Genomic DNA, 23037 nt, shown 5'->3' on the forward strand with positions numbered 1-23037 from the left:
TACATGTGGGTATATGAACATACACGTGTAATATATCACAGATATACATACATGGCCAAACTTTGCTTCAGTTAAGGGGCTCTCTAGAGTTGTGGTGACTCTACTGGTGCTGGTGCCACACAAGAAAAAGCAAACAGCACACTCTGTAAAGTGGCTGGCATTAGGAAGGACATCCAGCTACAAAAAGCAGCCTTTAGAGCATAATGCAGTCCTTCAGCTTGTCAGGTCGTGTTGAACTGTTCAACCCATGCTAGCATGGAAGATGGATGTTTAATGATGATGGTGATGAAAAATAAGATACATGGTAAAATAGAATTCCAGAACTAAGGATTATAGGAAAGGAAACAGTGCCTACGTGTTGGCACAAAGCCAGAAACATGAAAGGAGGGTACAACATGTGGAGATTGAACGGCGAGTTTTGAGGGACCTTAAGAATTAAGCTATACAGGTTGTTAATCAGATCTTTTCTATTGATATAAAGCAGGAACTTCATCTGTCGTCATCTTTGTTGAGAACCAGAAATCACTCAGGACTAAAGTCTTCATGTCTTTTATTTTTGCATTTTATGCAAGAAGTCTCATTTCATGTAGCTACAAATGAAGCTGAAGACAGTTCTAAATGGTGTGTTTTACAATGTACAGTGTATCAAGCATTTTGGGTGTAATCAATTTACACAAGAAATCATCATTTTAACATCTACTTTAAGGCAGATTTTCTAAGACACCCTTTCTATCATTAACCCTCACCTGTTAATGCATGGAAAAAATATTATTTTACATAGAATGTAGCTATAGCTAATTTGTTTGATAATAAATATAAATATATCCAATAAAAATAGACTCAAAGCAGAAATAAATATACTATTACAAAAAAAAAAAAATTTATATTACTTTAAAATTCTTCAAATATGAATTTATCTTGAATTTATATTCTCTGAACAATAATGGAAATTGAATGAAAATCTCCATATCAAATTATTACAAATTAAATTTTAAATCAAAGATACAATCTTTCATTTAAAATTTAATTTATTAATTCAATATTAAATTTAAAAACAGATTCTCAATCAACTCTAAAAAATATTTACTTTTTTCCTTAACACTTCTACAATGAAAATATAAATAATATAATAAATACCCTGTTGAAAACTAAAAAGCTATACAGGAATAATTAAAAAAAAAAATCTGCTCTAACCAATAGTGTAATACATTTTAGTCCTTTTGTTACCATATTTTCATCGAAATATAAGGTTTTCATTTCAATTAATTTTGAAAATAACAAATAATTTAATAAAATATGTCATTATGAAACTGGTGTTTGAAACAGGATTTAAAATGAAACTTTGATGGAAGGTTTGAATTTATTTTATCTTACAACAGAAAGTTTGTATCATAGAAACTAGGAGTGGTCTCTGGTGGGTTGGTACCAAAAGGGTTAAAAGTTTGTTTGATGAAAATAAAATTGAGAAAATGAAATTAGTAGTTACCAGTGAAGGTTGGTATGTTATTGGGTTTAGTTTGCTGAATGACAACTGTTGCTGACAAAACCTGATGGCCTGTTCTAATTGTTCGACAGTGGTTGACTTGATTGGGATCTAAAGGAAAAATTAAAAAGTGGAGTAAAATTTCAATTTTGTTGTATTTTGGGAGGGTCATTGTGCCAATAAACACATGCACTGGTTCTATTTCGCTTCTTTATTTTCTATTTGTCAACTGGTTGCCATCGTGAATGGCAACAGAAGGACTGATAAATTTAAACTGATTAATCAATCCTTTAGCTAATTTGTTAAATAGTTAATCAAACTGGAAAAAAAAAAAAAAAAAAAAAAAAAAAGTAAAACAGAACCAGTGTCTGTTAATTATTGGTGTGCTGACCCTCCCAAGATACAACAAAATTCCAATTTCAGTTTTTGAATATAATTTATGTAAAACACAACTTGAAAAAGTATTCCAAACTGAGAAATATTGAATGTTTATATTTCAGCATTTGATAAAAAATATGAAAACTAAGACACCAACCAGCCTACTCGTTACTAGTGGTTACTCATTACTAATTTTTAAACCAAAAAATTAGGTTAAAATGCACTTCTGAATCAAAATTCTTTGCATGGATTTAACCCTTTAGCATTCGGATTATTCTGTCAAATGTATCATCATCATCATCATCATCATCGTTTAACGTCCGCTTTCCATGCTAGCATGGGTTGGACGATTTGACTGAGGACTGGTGAAACCGGATGGCAACACCAGGCTCCAGTCTGATTTGGCAGAGTTTCTACAGCTGGATGCCCTTCCTAACGCCAACCACTCAGAGAGTGTAGTGGGTGCTTTTACGTGTCACCCGCACGAAAACGGCCACGCTCGAAATGGTGTCTTTTATGTGCCACCCGCACAAGCCAGTCCAGGGGCACTGGCAACGATCTCGCTCGAAAATCCTACAGGAGCCAGTCAGGCGGTACTGGCAACGGCCACGCTCAAAATGGTGCATCTCATGTGCCACCCGCACAAGAACCAGTCCAGGGGCACTGGCAACGATCTTACTTGGCTTGCCGGGTCTTCTCACGCACAGCCCATTTCCAAAGGTCTCGGTCCGTAGTCATCGCCTCGGTGAGGCCCAATGTACGAAGGTCTTGCCTCACCACCTCAGCCCAGGTCTTCCTGGGCCTACCTCTTCCACGGGTTCCCTCAACTGTTAGGGTGTGGCACTTTTTCACGCAGCTATCCTCCTCCATTCTCACCACATGTCCATACCAGCGCAATCGTCTCTCTTGCACGCCACAACTGATGCTTCTAATGTTCGCTTATTTATCTACATTGCTTTGAGTTAATCATGGATTATCTTGTAATTTCAAGATTTATATGATGTGACTGTATATTTTTTGAACGACATTGTAAGGGAGGTGTAAAAGGTCAGATCTGGCCAGTTAGAACATAAAGGAAGTACAGGGTGTCCACAAAGTCTGGGTACATGAAGTAAATAAAATCATAACATAAACAATTAAATATAAGAAATAATTTCTTAAAGTATGTGTTAATCCCCATGTACCCAGACTTTGTGGACACCCTGTAGATTATTTAGGCCGGATATGGCCGGTTTAAATACTAATGGGTTAAATTAGCATTTGTGTGGATGTGTGGTAAGAAGTTTGAGTCCCATTGCATAACACTTGGGCAAGCGTCTTCTGTTATATCCTTAGGCCAACCAAAGCCCTGTGAGTAGATTTGGCAGATGGAAACTAAAAGAAGCCTACCATAGATACATGTGACTTTGTGTCTGTGTTTGCCCCCACCATTGCTTGACAACTGGTATCAGTGTGTTTACATCTCTGTAACTTAGCAGTTTGACTTAAGAGACTGATAAAATAAGTACAGGGCTTTAAAAAAAATAAGAATTGGGATTGATTTGTTTGACTAAAGTCCTTCAAGGCATTGCCCCAGCATGTTCACAGTGTAATGGCTATGTGATTGAGAAGCTTGCTTTGCAACCAAGTGGTTTTGGGTTCAGTCCCACTGCATGGCACCTGGGCAAGTGTCGTCTATTATAGCCCTGGGACAACCAATGAATAAGTAAATTTGGTAAATGGCAACTGTGTGGAATCTCATCGTGTGGAATCTCATTGTGTAGTAATCAGTTTTTCCACCTGATTTGTCCATGCTAGCAGGAGATGGTAGGTGCACCACACTGAAGAGAATTCAGTTAATGGTGTCCTTTTTTTTTTTTTTAATAATATTGTGCATAGTTCAGTGGTTAGTGTCTATATCAAAAAAAGGTTATAATATCTATAATACCAACCGCATTTTTCATAATGACACGGAACACATCAAGGAAAATATCATTAGTTCTCTCCACATGCAAGTATACTTTATTGACGCCATGACACCAAATTTTGTAGACTTCCAAGAGAAATTTAATTTGCCGTTCACTATCGCTCTCCAGCACATCTTCTAGTTGTAATTCTACAGTATCAAGAGCATACTCATAGGCCAGCTGGGACAAACAGACACGCTCAGCGTCACGGAGGTATTTCCTGAAATTGGAAAGTTTTAGTAAACAAAATTATCTTTGTTAATCGTTGTAATACTGTGAAAAAAATCAGTAACTTTAACCAGACACATGGAAAACAGTTGACCATCAATACTTTCCAGCCATCTATAAGAGAACTGGTAAAGTATCACTGAAACAAATTACTGTCATAAAAATATTAATTTGTCTTTTTGTGACTCCTCCTTTGTAAATTAAAAAAAAAAAGATTAAAACAGACATCTACGTATCACACCTAATGTATAAACACTGTTGATAGGTCAGTTACTGGGGTATTTGTCCTGAGATAACATCAATTATGGACATAACTTTGTTAAAAACACTATAATTTGGAAAGTGATCAAAATGTATAATCAATGAAGTTTTAAAAAAAATTGAGAAATTAAAAAAAAATATAACGAAGCTGATTTAAGATCAAAAGCTAACAAACTTATTTGGTTAAAAAGTTATTTGAATTTTTAGATAGGCGCAGGAGTGGCTGTGTGGTAAGTAGCTTGCATACCAACCACATGGTTCCAGATTCAGTCCCACTACGTGGAACCTTGGGCAAGTGTTTTCTACTATAGCCTCAGGCTGTCCAAAGCCTTGTGAGTGGATTTGGTAAACGGAAACTGAAAGAAGCCCATCGTGTATATATATATATATATATATTACAAATTAAAAGGGTAAAGGATTATCAATTTATTAATTAATAAATCAATTAATAATTTTTACCAAGCCCATCGGTATGAAAGCACCATTATTGGTGGAGAACTTATTTAAAAGCTCATATATATTTATAAACATAATTAAGGGATTAGCAAATATTTGCTTCACCATATACCGAAGTTCAGAAATAGCAGCTAAAAGAGCTGAGAATTCTCAGCTGGGATTCTCAGCTTTTTTAGCTGCTATTTCTGAACTTCGGTATATGGTGAAGCAAATATTTGCTGATCCCTTAATTATGTTTATATATATATATATATATATACATATATATATATATATATATGTATATGTCCATGTCTATGTATGTGTGTGTCCCCCCAACATCATTTAACAACCGATGCTGGTGTGTTTACGTCTCCGTAACTTAGCGGTTCGGCAAAAGAGGCCATTAGAATAAGTACTAAGCTTACAAAGAACAAGTCCTGGGGTCGATTTGCTTGACTAAAGGCGGTGCTCCAGCATGGCCTCAGTCAAATGATTGAAACAAGTAAAAGACAAAAGAAAAAGGTGGAAATAATAGAGAAAGCAAAATGTATAAAAGGTTTGAAAGTTTATCTGACCTGCCAGCATCTGGTGTGCGATTTAACTGAATGTGAAGCTGAAAGAGCATTGAGTTATCACACTGAACTCGCAGAACTTCCAACAACAACTTGACAGAACGGTTCATGTGTGAAGCGAAACTACCAGAACGGTCTACCTCTTCAACTGGAATACGCCACACACCCTAACAAAAAAAAAAAAAAAAAAAAGAAAACAATTGCCATTAAATTTTCTGAAACAAAGAAACAAAAATTAAACTTTATCTAGATCATAGGTTCTCAAAGTGGGCGCTACCCTCACCCCCACCCCCGTGGATGTTTTGACGGCCGAGGTGGGCGCTGGTGCCTAAGGGGGTGGTGGAGTGCAGTAAAGAAAAAGGAGGTGTTGGGAGGAAGGCAGTGGATTGGGGGACGCTATGAATTTATTATAATATCATTATAGTATCGTATACAAATTATATAATATTATATTAAATATCAAATGATTCATAATATATATAAAATATTTATTTATACATAAAAACAGGGGTGGGGGCACTGAGGGTATTATGTGGCTATGAGTGGGGGGGTGATTCCACTGTTGATGTAATCTATTAAAACCTTTCACACTATCTCAGCTTCTTGTCATCTTTTAACTTTTTCATTTTGTCATTTTTCTACATTTTCCATCATTTTTTTCTCCGTTGTTTAATTCTGTCATCTTTCATTCTTAGCTTTTCATTTCCCCATCCACTAATTGCTAACTTCTCAACTATCAATCACTTCCTTCTACCTGTTCATTCCTCCTAAACTAGCTTTACTTCTCTTAGCACAGCACTCCCTCTCATTATCCTACTAATGGTGTTACCTTATAATCTCTCTGTATTAGATTATCTAGATGATCTAAAAGTACAGAAATCACTAAATCACTGGATGTCTGCTGCAGTGAAAGAAACTTGGTTCACATGAAGAAATCTAAACAGAATCCCCAGCAAGAGGGAACTTTTATAGTAAGACACAGTTTTTGACTACCAAATCCACTCACAAGGCCATACTAGAAGACACTTGTCCAAGATGCCACACAGTGGGACTGAACCCAAGACACCGTGATTGGGAAGCTAGCTTCTTAACTGCATAGCCATGTCTGTACCTATCTGAGATAATAAAATGTGCCATGAAAACACCATGCTGAAAATTTCAAATGGGATTATTTCTAATAACAGAAAACATGAAATTTATTGTAAAGTCATTTTAGACAAGAATTGTATACAAACCTGAAAAAAGTTGGAATGTTTACGATCTGTAAAAAGACCCGGAGCAGGTAGGTGATCATGTTGGGTCCAAGAAGGAACCCCAAGCAATATATCACGTGTGTAGTTAATATTCTGAAATCAAATAGAAATTTCAATTTGAAAGATTTTGAAAATTAATATTTGGCAAATGTAGTTTGCCAGTATTTTTAGATGCTGTAGATCTGATGGCAAAATTTAAAATTAGGTTAACCTTGATTTTTTTGTTTGTTTTTGATTTAAAAAAGTATATTAAGCCTTACAGCATGGGAACTGAATATAGTCGGTTCTGTGCATATGTGCTTGAAATATAGGAACTGAAGCAAATTGCTTTTGATAGTGGAATACTTTCTGGAATTTTCTGCATTTCATATGATGTAGTACACACATTGTATTTTTACTGGCCGATAGAAAAAGGTTGCAAGAACTATTTGCATATGATTAGAGAGTTACATCATCAGCAAAAATTGAATCAGCACAATGAGGCATAAAGTTTTTAACTGCTGAAAGATATATAAAAGAATCAATTCCAGAATAGAAGTGACAAGACAATAAACCATGTATAATGACGAACGAAAGGTGCAGAGAAACATTAGAGCTGGGATATGAATTTTAGAGAGACTTCTCATCATCATTTGATGTCCATGTTGGCATGGGTTGGACAGTTTGAGAGGATCTGATGGGTCCAAGAGCTGCATTGGTATGGTTTCTATGGCTGGATACCCTTTCTAATGCCAAACACTCTCCAGCATGTATTGAGTGCTTTTCTTGTTCCACCTGCATTATATTGAGGTTGCAATGCAGCTTGCAAGACTACGAAACCTGAAGGGGCCGAGGGCTTTATAATAACTTCTCCATTAACGGTAATGATAAGAAATCTAGGATGAAGAATTTGAGTTATGAAAGAAAAGTGAATAAGTTATTAATAAAATGGAATTGTGACCATTTACATTTATTTCTTTATTGCCCATTGGGGGCTAAACATAGAGGGGACAAGCAAGGACAGACAAAGGGATTAAGTCGATTACATCGACCCCAGTGCGTAACTGGTACTTATTTAATCAACCCTGAAAGGATGAAAGGTAATGTCAACCTTGGTGGAATTTGAATTCAGAACATAACAGCAGATGAAATACCACTAAGCATTTCACCTGACATGCTGACAATTCTGTGAACTCATCACCCTTATATTTGGCAATAATGTCTTTGTTATCATTTAACATCCACTTTTCATGCTGGCATGGCTTGAAAGGGTCATCATGGTGCAAGTCATTTCTTATTGGGAGCAACTGTTCCTATGGCCAAATGCCCTTTCTATCACGAACGACTTTACATAGAGTACTGGATGCATTTTCTCATGATACCAATACTAGTGAGGCTGAATAATCCTCAGTGAGACAGGACTAGTGGGCCTCACAACCCTACACTTTCCTCTGCTCATTTGTCAACCACAAAATGCACCCAGTGCATACTGGGTGCATTTTTGTAGTAGAAGCACAAAAGAGGTTGTTTTATTCACCAGTCAAAAAGGGATAAAGCTCCTTCTCGAGTCATATAGACTCATAAGGTTGGTTTCCCGGTTTCTTAGGCATATATATTCCCCCTTAGATGAAACACCAGTCCATCACGGGGTTACACATACATATATTTATGTTAGGTTACTTTCATTTTCTGTCAACCAAATCCACTTACAAGGCTCTTGTCAACCTGAGGCTGAACCTGGAACCACACTGCCATGTTTCTACACACACACACACACACTGCCATTAGGTTGAAAGATTTTAAACGTTAATGATTTCGTAAGATAACAACAAACATGTTTCTTTTTATTTTCATTAAATTGCAGGAAAAAAAATATAAGACATACCTTGTTAAATGGTGAGTAGAAGTGAAGATGAGCAAGTCTATAGAGAGCTTTATAATGTGTAGGGAAACGAGTGAGGCAGATGTGTAAGGCGGAAATGACCATGTTTAACAGTTTTTTGTGTTTTTCAGTTTTAGATTTCTTATCATCAACATGTCCATGATCCGAGTTATTGGCTGATGATGTTTCAGTACCAGTCTTGGTACCAGCTTCACTGTGATCATCCCCTGAACACAATGATTTACCAGTCTCTTGTTTCGATACGTCACTGTGTTTAGAGTTGATGTTCACTGAGCTGTTCTCAGAAGACACATTATGAGGTAACTCAGCACCAGAGCTAGCTAGCTTGTTAGAATTATTTTGACAAACGTCTGACAACTCCTTGCTCTGCTGTTCGCCTCCTTCTGGGTGGCCAACAGAGTCAAAATCAATTCTGAGTGGATCATTGGGTTTATCAAAGTTTTCAGCTTCTAAAAGTGCATTAAGGGAATCAAGAGCTTGACTTGTCATCGCATCAGTGTCTATAGCAGCATCTAAATAATCTTCACCTATCGTTGTGGTAAACTGGTCCTCAAGACCAAATATGGGTTGACTGAGGTCTACTTTTGATAAACGGGGAGGCAAGTCCAAATCTTTGACAGCAGCAACTTCTTTTGGTGCCACTGATGATAAGGTGCTTTTACAATCGGATTTTGCTTGACTAATCTTTGGAGAAGTTTTTGTGGGTAGGCTTTCAACCATCTTAACTTTGTTTGATGTATTTCCCAACTCGTCAGACAAAGCGGAAAGACTTGAACTATCGTTACTTTTCTGTCGGAAATAATTATGGTCTTGGTTTGAACGTGACGACGTTGTAGAAGTTGTAACTGCTCCAACATTAGTTGAGACTGTAGAGCTTCCACTTGAAGACGGGCAAGTCCCAGAATTGGTTGCTCCACGTGGAGTACTATTTGTGTTGTTGGACAAAGACTGTGTTTGACAAGAACCTTCTTCATTACTTGTATTAGAGTCTTTGCTACAAAAATAAAAGTAAACAAACCAATTATTATTAAAATAAATGCAAGTGCCATTATAATATCACTTACAAATATTAGATTCCAAATGCTTTTGTTGCTCTCTTTGTCTTCACTAGGAAGAGTAATAGTTTCAGAATGTAATATTTCAAGTACGTAGGACATTTTATTACCTTAACACATTGCCTGCCCTGTGTTTCACATGTGATACACAAGACATACTTCCTGGTGTCCATGCATCACATATGATCAGTGGCCCATGGTGGTAGTTGTTGTACTGGGTGTGCTGCCACACCCAACGCCACCAAATTCCAAGCAGGGGGATAACAAAAGTTTTCCATTAAGATTTGTGATTAAATTAATGAGTAAAGTTAATATTTATAATGAATTTGCCATTTTCAATGCGTGTGCAATGCAATACTTAGCACACTCGGAATATATGCCCCTGTATATGATACACATTCCCAATTTTTCTCAACTACCAGAGTAACTTGGGAATTATGAAAGGAAGTCTTTATATTACTCAGAACGTATGAAACAAAAGGCTGACTAAAAATCTGAAAAGCATGGATGTTTAGGACAAACTTACGAAAATACTTTAGCCAGGCAAAGGGTTGAGGTAAAAAATAAAAAGCCAAACTAATCGATATCCAGGTATAACAATTCTAATAACACAATGCCGAAAGGGGTGAGATAGATATGGCTAGGTCAGAAAGTAGAAAGGTTTCTACCTGCAGCTTTTCTACATATGAAACAGGGCCATCTACCTGAGGGGATTTGTGACTTGTCTGCTTTCCTATTTACTAAGACTTTGGTTTTTGCTAAATTATTTCCAAGACCCTTTGATTCTAGGCCTTGCTTCCACACCTGATATTTCTTCTCTAGTTCTGGAAGTGAATCAGCTATAAAAACAATGTCTCAGCACAGAGGAGCTCCAGGAGCAGCCCAACTTAAATTTCTCTGTTATTGCCTGGAGGACTATGATGAACAAGAGGGGTTGAGGACAGATTCTTGGTTAACCCATACTTGTACCACATTAAAATTAACCAGTTTTACCTATACAAAACCAGTATTTCTTATCAACATGTCCACTTCAAATGTAATATTATTAATTTTCCTCAACTATTCAACTTTATAACTTAAATATTATTAAATCCCAAGATTTTTTTAGTCAAAAGAAAGAGATGCTTACTTTTCTCGACGCTGATGTCTTTTCTCCCTTTGATTAGCAAATGGTCCATTGGCAACCTCTATCATGTATTGTTCAAAATAATCTAAATCAAGTTCTTCAGCGCTCTTGAAAAGCAGTTCTTTTAATATGGCAACATGTTGTCGATAGAATAACTGATACCGAGAAGGAAAAAGAAAGAAGTTATTAAGAAAAAATACAATAAAATTAATGAACCACATTTGTAAATAAGAGTGAAATAGAATAACAATTATTTACTGACAGATGATTTATACATGAATTTAACATCAGAGAAAATTGCAAGGATAAAGTGATTTTAAAAAATGTTGCTAAATTTAAAACAACATGTAACCTTTTATAGGATCTAGCTTTATAAGTTTAACACTTCGCTTGTTTTAAGTGTTAAATAAAACAAAAGCTATTTTCTATTTCTCAATAGAAGATTACCCACCCAAATTGATATGTACTTAGAGTTGGATAATAATATTAAACAAAATGCTTTTATGATTTGACCGAAATAAAAAAAATAATTCAACAACATTGTGTGTATAAAAACAAACATGAGGAAATGTAAATATCCAACATACTTCAAGTGATTCCACAGCTAGATGAGGTGGGCTAACCACATAATTTATCTTCTTAGGATATGCAGCAAAATCTTCATGAAGGTGATGAGCAGCCTGGAATTGAATCAGGAGTATAGAATTATAAAATGTATTTAGATCCATGTTCATCAGATCAGTTGAAATATTAAATAGGTAGCTCAGAGAGGAGCTTGGATCATGTGTGTGTACAGTAGCATTCATTGTGCATTTCACCTGAGCTTTGTAAAAAGTTAATAGCTGCTCAGCTACATACACAATGGCTGTAAGAATACAGTTTGAACTTGTGAACAGCACCTTATCCTCACAGCTGTTATGAGGTTAAAATGGTAGCATACATACGCTTTATAAAACATACACGAGTTTCAAATTAAGTGCCAAAATTACACAATTATTGAAAATTATATAATCTTATGAATACACCTCTTCAGTGATTAGAAAAAAATAAAGACGAGTGTCAAGTGCCCAAAATATATATATGTGTATATATATATATATATATATATATATATATATATATATATATATATATATATACTTGTGTAAATTCAACAAACAGTTATGTAATCCTGGCAGTTAATTTGATGAAACATGTATGCTTTATAAAGCATAAAATACCAAATGTTTTCTGTATTTTACTCATACTATTACACTGCTCGCATTCTGTATACTGGCCTATATACCATAGCTCGATGCTCTGCATCTTACTGCATTGAATATAGGAATGAAATGCAGGACATTCCACACAGACATGTCCTGCATAGACACATGTTTTTTTTATGTGAAATTTTTGTAATGCCTTTTACCTCTTTATAGTGTTCCAGGTATTCATGGGCAGGTTTTCTCATCTTTTCACACACTTTACCCATCATGTAGTAATATAACCATTCTTCACTATGACCTCCCTCCATTTCACACTCACTAGCTTTTTTATAACAGTTGGCCGCAATCAGCAGCATTTCTTTGTTGCTAGCTGTTGCTATCTGGTACATCTCATCATTGAGTGGGAACCAATGCATCTAAAACAAATAAAAAAACCCAAAAACAAAGTGTTGTACAAATCAATTACTCTTACACAAAGGTTCTTTACCTTCTTTTACTTGTTCAGTCAGTTGACTGCAGCCATGCTGGAGCACCACCTAGAATGGTTTTGGTCAGACAAATCGATTGCAGAGCTTATTTTTTTAAAGCCTGGTACTTATTGCATTGGTCTCTTTTTGCTGAACCACTAAGTTACGGGGATATAAACATACCAACACTGGTTGTCAAATGGCTACTGACTGGCTCCCGTGGACAGAAAGTCGACTCACTGGTAAACGCATAGGGTTGTTTTTATGGAAGACCAGCAGTCGGCCATGCATACCAGCCTCCTCTCTCCATGCCACCGATGTTATCCAAGGGAAAGGCAAAGGCCGATACAGCTTGGCACTAGTGATGTCGCAATTCGTTTCTACAGCTGAGTGAATTGGAGCAACATGAAATAAAGTGTCTTGCTCAAGAACACAACATGCAGCCTGGTCCGAGAATCAAACTCACAATCGTAAGTTCGACGCTCTAACCACTGAGCCATGCACCTTCACATTTTGATTTTACTATCAGGGTACCAGCATGAGTGTGTGGTTAAGAAAGTCACTTTGCAACTGCATGGTTTCAGGTTCAGTCCTACTGCATAGCACCTAATGCAAGCATCTTCTAGTATAGCCCTAGGTCGACCAATGCCTTGGGAATGAATTTGGCAGAGGGGAAACTGTAGAAGTCTGTCGTACATACATATCTACATGTATGTGTAGTTGTGTCTGTTACCCTTCCCCCATCACTTGACAGCCGGTGTTGGTTTGTTTATGTCCCTGTAGCTTGGATGTTTAACAAGGGAAACTGATAGAATAGGTACTAGACTTAATCATCATCATCATCATCATCGTTTAACGTCCGCTTTCCATGCTAGCATGGGTTGGACGATTTGACTGAGGACTGGTGAAACCGGATGGCAACACCAAAAAAACAGTACCATGGTTGATCTGTTTGCCTCAACCCTTCAAGGCAGTGCCCCAGCATGGCCACAGTCTTGTAACCGGAACAAGTAAAAGATAAATTAGACAAATAGAGTCTCACCAATTTGAGCTGTCGAGCAGCATGAGAGTGCAGCTGGTAGGCAAGCGAGCCGTACTCTATCCATAGTTTGGCATTGTTGCTGTCAATCTCCACGGCCCGCGTGAAGCAGCGTAGCGATGCGATGGCTTGTTTGTAAATTGCCTGGTCCATTCGAAGTTCAGTCTGTAAAGTCAAATGATAAAAGAATCCATTAGCAAAAACGTGAGCCAGACAAAAAGAAAAAGATTCTGGAAATAAACATGTTTCTGTAATATAATAAGTGTAGGCTTGGCTGTGTGGTTAAGAAGCTTGCTTTGTAATCACACCATTTCAAGTTCAGTTCCCACTGTGAGCACCTTAAGTAAGTGTCTTCTACTTTAGGTCTAGGCCAGCCAATTTTTCGAGAGGGAATTTGGTAGATAAAAACTGTGTGGAAGCCTGTTGTGTGTGTGAGTGTGTGTGTATATATATATATATATGTATATATATATATGCTTTATATGTGACAGGCGTATATACATAGGTGCTTTATATGTGGCGGGACAGGTGTATGTATGTATATATATATATATATATATATATATATATATATATATACATACATACACCTGTCCCGCCACATATAAAGCACCTATGTATATACGCCTGTCACATATAAAGCATATATATATATACATATATATATATATATATACATATATATATATACATATATATATATACATATATATATATATATATATATATATATATATATACATATATATATACATATATATATATACATATATATATACATATATATATACATATATATATATATATATATATATATATATATACATATATATATATATATATATATATACATATATATATATATATATATATATATATATATATATATATATATATATATATATATACATATACATATATATATATACATATATATATATATATATATATATACATATATATATATATATATATATACATATATATATACATACATATATATATATATATACATATATATATATATATATATATATATATATATATATATATATGCAAGCTGTGGCAGCATTCTAGAAGTGGATTGCTCAAGTAAGAAAGAATCATTCTAAAAAGGATAAATATTAAAACCCTTTAGTGTTCAGACTACTGTCAAATGGAGTGCTTGTTTATTCACATGTTTTAACCATGCATTATCATGTAGCTTTGAGGTTTTGATGACGTGATGGTGTATTTTAGAATGACATTGTAGTGTAGGCTTGAGAAGCTGAATCTGGCTTTTTTGAACGTAAAATGGATAAGATATTTGGGCCAGATATGGCTGGCTTAAATGCTAAAGGGTTAAGGGATTTTTTTTTTTTCAAATAAACATTCTGGCAAAGTTAAGAGAAGAAAACAAAAGAATTACATTCTAACATTTATACATTCAGGAGAGATTTAAAAATTAAACGAGACAAACATGGAAAAATCATTTACCGAATTCAACTTTTGCTCTAACCGACTCATACGTGCAAGGCTCATTCCAGCCCAAGAGTCTAGTCGGTTAGGATTCACACAAATATCCAACATATAGAACTTAATTGCTTTCCTGGAAAGAAAAGGAAAAAAAAGGTGCATAAATAATTTTTGCCAGTAGTTTTTAAACTGTAAAGGCACAGTTTTTACAGTGGCAACAGAAAATATCTAAAATTTAATAATAGAAATGTATCAAAACTATAGAAAAATTAGGCTATTATCTATGTTGTAAAGGCATGTAGCCTATTGATTAGGGTGTTGCAAGATTGTGGTTTCAATTCACAGATTGGGCAGTGCATTGTATTCTTGAGTAAAACAATTTAACATTGTTCCAGTGAACTCTGTGATGGACAGAGTTAGGGAATGTTGTGATTTCCATCACTTATGTACTATGGAGACCAGCTATGAGTCCTAAAATTTGAGAGTACTTCTCTGACTTATTATACATATCACAGATGAGTTGGAAGAGGAAGAGGATGGTGGTGAAAACTGTCTGGGAAATAGTAGTAGAAACTAGTAGTTGGTTTGCAATTAAAAGACAACAACAACAACAAAAAACAAAAGAAACTTACACTTGCTCTTTGTTCTTGAAATAATAATCAGCCAGTAGGTAAAACAGCTCTTTGACAATAGCACTAAAAAAAATACAATGAAACTGAGATCAAGTAGTTTTTCAAAAAAAACAATTTCGAAATATTTTACTCTAGAAATAAAATTAATAGAATGTAGTTCTTTGAATATCTTAAAGATTCATAGAATGTTTTGTGTATTGATACGAATGGATAAATTGAACTATAGTAATCTACCAAAAATTTTACGTAGATTATATTTATAATTAGCTTAGCTTTGATAAGATGTAACAAAGTATGTAAAAAAAAAAAAGTTAAGTAATAACATATTTGTACGTACGTTGTGACAGGTTTATCAGGAGGTATAAATGGTGGATCGTTGTGTTGTCCTTCGATGTAGGCGAGGACAGACTCGTATGTATTAGCTTACAAAAGAAAATGGAATAAAATAGTTATCAATCAAAATAAACTTACAAATTTATAGGAAAAAAAAAATGGCATTAGCCTCATGAACCACAAAATACTGAAAATTGGCATTTAACCATTTAGCAATCAGATTACTCATTCAAATGTAATGCTTATTTATTCGCATTGTTTTGAATTAACCATGCATTACCATGTAGCTACAAAATTTTAATGATGTAATTGTGTATTTTTAGAATGACATTGTAGGGTAGACGTGAGAGGTCGGATCTGACCAGTATGAACATAAGACAGGTAAAATATTTGGGCCAGATATAGCTGGTTTAAGTGCTAAAAGGTTAATTAACTTAAGATTGTAACGTCGTGATTCAGCTATGCCTATATCGTCAAATCAATACAAGTAGGATTTAGTCTAGCACTCACCATGGAAGCCTAATATTCTTAACATGCCAGTTATATCTTAAGGACTTAGATTTCTCATCAGAGAAGCAGTACTTGAATATTTTAATGTTATACAATTACAGATAAGACTTCCCAAACACACTCTATTAGAATATAAGCAAGCAGGTAAAATAGAGGGAAATGTTTAGAGGAGGAAGTGGAAATCAAAATATACCTGGATTCTTTTCCTTTGGTACCAACAAAGTGATTCTTCGGGCTAAATTCTCCAGCTTCAATGATTAAAAAGCAGCAAATAATTATAATTGCATTGTGAATATAAAAATGAATTGGAAATAAATAAATAATAGGAAATAATTGTCAAAAAGTGTAGTGTCGAATACATTAAGTAATTACATTATTTTTGTGACAAACAGTAATTAGAAACAAATTGATATTTCATAAATTAAGATATTAGTAATGTACGAGGCTCAGATTGGAATAGATTTACTGTTAAATGGATTAAGCCATTGAAAGTCAAGTACCTTTAATGCATATTCAAACATAGGGACAGGAGTGGCTGTGTGGTAAAGTAGCTTGCTTACCAACCATATATATGTAATCTGTGGTGTGTTAATGTCATGATTATACTTCTTCACATTGCAAAAAACCATAAGAAAGAAACATAATTTACCTCTCCTGATACAGTGCTAGTCTTGTAACTGTCAAATTCTGGCACGGTCTTAGGTTTAAAGTAATCGAACAATACTTGAGACATTTCCCAGTTCAGATTAATCTGAAATAAGCGAAACAGTTGTGAACCAAATTGGAAATTTACAATTGCATATATTTACAAACACTGAAAAATGAAATTTTCAAAGTAAAATTTGACTGAGTGTTCTATAGAATTGAATTAATAAAAGGTAATTGGAAATTTACATGATTACTGTGATAACGGAGCCAAGTAGATTAAATTAATTGATTTGATATTAATTATAAGTAACCATCCAACATGTTACTTTTTATGAGTAGAATATTAGGAGTTTTGCAGAATAGAGGATTGAAATTTTGTGCATGTCGATTCCATATCCTCCAGCAGTCTAGCTGTTGTGCCAAGTGCACCAATTACCACAGGAATTATCACCTTCGTCTTCCACAATCACTTCATCTCTGGCTAGATCCCGATATTTCTCAATTTGTTTGATATTCAGCCTGTTATAATCTGGTATTACAAAGTCTATAATGATCTTATACTGTTGTTTCTTTTGACCTCTACAATCATATCTGGTCTCCTTGCTTTAACAGTATAGTCAGTCCTTATGGAGAAAGACCACAAAACCTGTAATCATCATTCACCATCACAACCTCTGGCCCACCATTTTTCTGCTACTTCAAATCCACACACTTGACAGACATCCCAATGCAACCGTTTACCAACACAGTCATGCCTGCACTGATGCCCTTTTTGTGCTAGCTTACAGCATTCACTTAAGTGATGGTTGATACTTTCATCTCCTTTTCCACAGATTTTGCGTTTGCTGTCTGAGTTTTATCAATCTTTGTTTCTACCAAGTATGCTCACACTAGATCACCTCCCACTGCCTCCTGGTTTGATAACTTATCCTTCTAATGTCTTACCATCCACCTCTTGTTAGTTTGGACAGGATATTAAGACATAGATCATATATTTCAGACACACACATAAACACATTTGCTTACTAATATTTTGAACATTTACCTGTAAAGCATTGTGGTCTTGAAGATACTTGGATTTGCCTTTTTTAGTTGGATGTCCATATAAACAATAAATACATTGCTCAAAGGCTTGGTCAAGTTCATCTTTGAATGCATGCTTTGCATCTTCGGGATAATGAGCTCTTTCCTCTTTGATAACGGACATAAAAAACACTAAAAGTTCTCCATCTGATCTCGTGCACCAGGAATGTCTGGGAAAATAAATCATAATAATTAAAACTACACGATACATTCATTAAGGTTTTAATTATGAATAAGAAAGCAACCCTGCTACCACAATAATATATCTGGAAATCTAAGCCATCCTCCTCCTCCTCATCGTTTAACAGCCATTTTCCCATGCTTGTACAGAAATTATTGAAGTAGACTTTTCTACAGCTGGATGCCCTTCCTGTTGCCAATCCTCACTTGTTTTCCAGCAAGGTATTATTTCTCATGGCCAGACACAATTTTTCATGAGGGACTGGAAATGAACAACATCGCTTGTTATGATGGTGATGCTCATTTACAACCATCATATGATGTCAAGACAAGCGTATATACACACACACACACACATATACATATAACAATCACCATCGTCATTTAATACCTGTTTTCTATGCTGACATGGGCTGGTTGGTCTGACTAGAGCTGCACCAGGTTCCACTCTGATTTGACATGGTTTCTATGGCTGGATGCCCTTCCTAACGCCAACCATTCCAAGAGTGTCACAGGTAGTTTTTATGTGCCACCAGCATGGGAGCCATTTACATGACACCGGCAATGGCCATGACTTCACCCTATATATATAGTCATGAGTTCAATACCCAAACCACTGAAGCAAGTACCTTCACTATATATATAACAAGCTTCTTACAGTTTCTATCTACAAATTCCACTCACAAGGCATCTGTTAGCCCAAGGATATAGAAGACATCTCCTCACAATGCCACACAGTGGGAACAAATACTATACCCCATTGTTATAAATATATGGTTTCAATATAATAAGTAGACATTACTCACCTGCCCAGGTAATCATGTGCCACATTCAGCAACATTAGTGATGAGCTCAGAGAATTATCTAAGATTTCACTTTCAGATTTATTCGCTGCTTGAGTTGAGTGGAGTTTAGATTCTTCACTGTAAAGATTCAAATGGAAAATTAATAAAACAATTCAACATTCTCAAATGCAGTACAGAGAAAAACTGTTTGCGTAAATACTTGTACAAATAAATATTCGTGCCATTCTTACAAGTTACAAGAAAATTATGATTCATGAACTAAACTAAATCTACTTCAGAATAGATGATTTTAGAACTATGTCAATTCTCCAAAGGATGGATGGCTTTGGAATGAATTTCCTTGTAAGAATATATATATATATATATATTACTATTTCGTTTTTGTATTTGGTTTGCACGGTTCTTTACGTGAATTTGTGTGTTGAAGACTATTTTATTGTCTGAGATAGTCATTTTCTTTTAGTGTCTTATTATTTAACACACTCACCAGTTCAATTTCCATTCATTTACTTATTTATTTCTTCTAAAATTTTCTTTGTGTCTTGCAACCTTTTCAATAGTTATTGACTCTCAACGACTATTGAAAAGGTTGCAAGACACAACGAAAATATTAGGAAAAATAAATAAGTGAGTGGAAATAACAAATTCCCATGCCGGGAATCGAACACAGGCTGCCTGGGTTTAAGCCAGGAATCCTAACCACATTTCTACTAAACATAAAATATTTAAACATTTTATAAAATTCCTAAAAATATTTTAATCATAAAAGTATAATAGGGAGTTTTTAGACATCGAATGGCTATGAGGGTCCACCACTGAGTAAAATAGGAATCAAAAGGTCCATCAGTAAAAAATAGTTGAGAACCTCTGGTGCATATCATCTTAGAACTAGAAGTTTGTATCATAGGACCAGGAGTAGTCTTGGACAGGTTAGTATCAAAAGAGTCAACCAGTGTGCTGCTATTTTTTAATCTTTCATTTTAAATTGTGAAAAATTCATTAAAAAACCATTAACATGCATATTGACAATAACTTTAATCAATCAGAAGATTTATAAATCAGTCTAATGAGAAGATTTTGGATGCAGCAGAGTTCCTGGTAGACATCAGTATGATGGCATACATAAGGAAACAGAGAGGGGAAAAACACACACGCAGCACAGATAGCAAAGTGTTGCAGTATACAAAAATGTACACTGTAACTTGAATAATTACTAATTTAACAAAATAAGTGTTGTTAAAAAGCACTAACTTTCTGATAATGTGATACAGCAATTTCCACGGTAAAACTGTAGGAATAGGCATATCAGTAGCGTACTCTGGTACATCAACAGAATCTGAAATCACTCTAATTAAATTTTTAGCAATCCGTAGAGTACAGGCTGGAGTTAGTTCTTTTATGCTTGATGGTTCATTTAGGATAGCTCTACAAAACAAAATGGAAACAGAAGTTACAGACAGAAGATTTTAAAGGACAACAATGAAAACATAAAATAAAAAAAACAATAAGCAAAGAAGAAAATAACCAAAAAATATTAAAATACTACTTTGTTTTAAATATCTTTCCTGTGTTAATTTTTAAAGCTTCCCGACGCTTCTCCTATTTTAGACCCTCATCTTCTAACATAAAGCTTCCCCCTCCACCAACCCCAAGCTTCCGTTTTGGGTTTGTAGTTTTGCATGGAGACCTCAGTGGTGCTGGTAGCTTGAAAAAAGCACTCAGTATATGCTGTAAAATGGATTTTGTCACACCATGAAACATGGATGTTAAATGATGATGATATAATTCTGCTTTAGTGTTAGGAAAAAAATTCATTAAACTATATTATTAATAATGGCTCCAGTATTTGTTCTGACTCTTTATACTGAGTTCAAACTCCATGACCAACTTTGCCTTTCATCCCTCTGGGGGTAATAAATAAAGTACCAACCAATATACAAGACGTAATTAAAACTTATAAGCTTTTACTACAGGGAAAAATATAATTGTATTGTTAATGAATGTTTAAACTATGTAAAATCTGCCATGTTGATGATTGCCAAAAATACATAGAAATTGAGCAAGTTAAAAGAATATACGAACTCATCCATTCCAGCGAAAAGCTGAATCATAAAAGCAATCCAGTCATCTTTAACGGTGTGAGAATTACTTTCTCTGTACATCTGCAGACTCTCGTTAAATACAACTTCACCCCACAAAACATATTTCTGAAAAATAAAAGTATTTCACATATCAATTATTATATCTATACCTCTCTATCTATCTATATATATATATATATATATATATATATTACACATACACATATACATACGTATATATATATATATATATATATATATACATACACATATATATATATATATACACATACATATATATACATACACATATATATATATATATACATACACATACATATATATACATACACATACATATATATACATACACATACATATATACACATACATATATATACATACACATACATATATATACATACACATACATATATATACATACACATACATATATATACATACACATACATATATATACATACACATACATATATATACATACACATACATATATATACATACACATACATATATATATATACATGTATATATATATATAAAATAAATTGGGATAGCAAAGAGATAAACAATTATAGAATGTTTCCAGTTAGGATATATCACTGTAAAGAGAGAGAGGGAAGGAAGAGGGGGAGAGAGAGAGGGAAGGAAGAGGGGGAGAGAGAGAGGGAAAGAAGAGGGGGAGAGAGAGGGAAAGAAGAGGGAGAGAGAGAGGGGAGGGAGAGAAGGAAGGAAGAGGGGGAGAGAGAGAGACTGTAGAGTTTGGGTGAGTAAAGGAAATAGTCCTGTGATTAGCATATTCAAATATGCAAAACTATCTTCTTATCAAGCAAAAGGTACTCTAAGTTATTGTTTAAATGTCTGTTTTTTGATGATGACATGGTCGGTTGAGTAGGTATTATGGTCTATTAACCACTCAAGTCAATTATATTGATGCCTTACCTGAGGGTTATTTAATTTTGATAAAGAATCCATCATCAGCTGTAACTGAGCTCGTCTGTCAGGAATTGCTATACCTGCCTCTAGAAGCTGTGAAAATACGCAAATAAAGAAAAGAATTTAGGATTTAAATAGAATAACAAACATCAGAAACCCGTATAAAATCACACACACACACACTTCAGGCAGGTAAAACATCCCTGCTCAGATTGACACCATCGTTAGTACCTTTAGTGGAGCTCAATTCTAGGGTAAACATTCCAACCAAATTTTCCTGCATCTATTCCTTGTATTTTTGGCTCAGTCAAGTCAGACCCTTGTAGTATATACTGATGGAGCCCTTTCTGACCTACACTGTCAACTGAAGCATTCCTCAGGATAAAGGGTTCTCCCCACAACATTCTTATACATCAGCTACCTACTTGCCATCACCCCCAATAAGACCCACTTCAATGCGTGGCACTTACCCTTCATTTCTCCTTAACCTTCCACACTTAAGAGCCACCCATACATAACTGAAATACCTCTTGCCGGACCCGCAGTAATTCCATGAACAAACACCCTGAAAACATATATATAAAGGTACAAAATAGTTTAAGAAATACTGCAAAAGAAGAAGCTTACTTCAGCAGAAGTTGTAACAAGTACATTTCTTTTGGGTTTGTCAACAGGATCTGAGAATGTTAACTTCAACAGATCTACGACTTCAGCATATTCTTCACACTCATACAGTTTCTGGGTTTTCTCAAGTGACTGGCAACGCTTCAATAAATCTTGTTGTTTCTTGACTTTCTCTGAAATAGTAAAACATTTCCCCATCAGTAATGACTGGTATATATCTGAACATCACAATATTAATTATTTAACTTCTTCTCAAGCAACGACCTGCAAGAATGGAATCGTCACTCCCATTTGAAATTACTGACAGCAGGTTAGGAGTGCACAGTCGTCCACGCTTCATTCATACATCATTGTTGTTTTAACTCTCACTCTTTCTCTCTTACTTGTTTCAGTCA

The 23037-nt window shown here is 34.9% G+C and overlaps 1 protein-coding gene across 4 annotated transcripts in view; it reads right to left on the reverse strand.

The window, feature by feature from the left end:
* LOC106874869 (calcineurin-binding protein cabin-1) overlaps nt 1-23037 on the reverse strand; it is a 55451-nt gene that overhangs the window by 12927 nt on the left and 19487 nt on the right. For all 4 annotated transcript variants that reach the window (XM_089359360.1, XM_089359358.1, XM_089359356.1 and 1 more), the window contains exons 22-41: nt 22646-22815; nt 22025-22111; nt 21063-21187; nt 20232-20405; nt 18981-19097; nt 17957-18164; nt 16913-17014; nt 16457-16511; nt 15758-15842; nt 15421-15483; nt 14810-14921; nt 13337-13498; nt 12031-12243; nt 11210-11302; nt 10626-10777; nt 8424-9435; nt 6542-6652; nt 5310-5473; nt 3793-4027; nt 1487-1594 (exon numbers count right to left, since the gene is read on the reverse strand). In XM_089359360.1, the coding sequence (XP_089215486.1) occupies nt 1487-1594; nt 3793-4027; nt 5310-5473; nt 6542-6652; nt 8424-9435; nt 10626-10777; nt 11210-11302; nt 12031-12243; nt 13337-13498; nt 14810-14921; nt 15421-15483; nt 15758-15842; nt 16457-16511; nt 16913-17014; nt 17957-18164; nt 18981-19097; nt 20232-20405; nt 21063-21187; nt 22025-22111; nt 22646-22815 (3548 nt within the window). The remainder of the gene's footprint in view (nt 1-1486; nt 1595-3792; nt 4028-5309; nt 5474-6541; nt 6653-8423; nt 9436-10625; nt 10778-11209; nt 11303-12030; nt 12244-13336; nt 13499-14809; nt 14922-15420; nt 15484-15757; nt 15843-16456; nt 16512-16912; nt 17015-17956; nt 18165-18980; nt 19098-20231; nt 20406-21062; nt 21188-22024; nt 22112-22645; nt 22816-23037) is intronic.

The sequence above is a fragment of the Octopus bimaculoides genome, chromosome 11 (genome assembly GCF_046866305.1).
Source record: "Octopus bimaculoides isolate indiv1 chromosome 11, ASM4686630v1, whole genome shotgun sequence".
Classification (NCBI taxonomy): domain Eukaryota; kingdom Metazoa; phylum Mollusca; class Cephalopoda; order Octopoda; family Octopodidae; genus Octopus; species Octopus bimaculoides.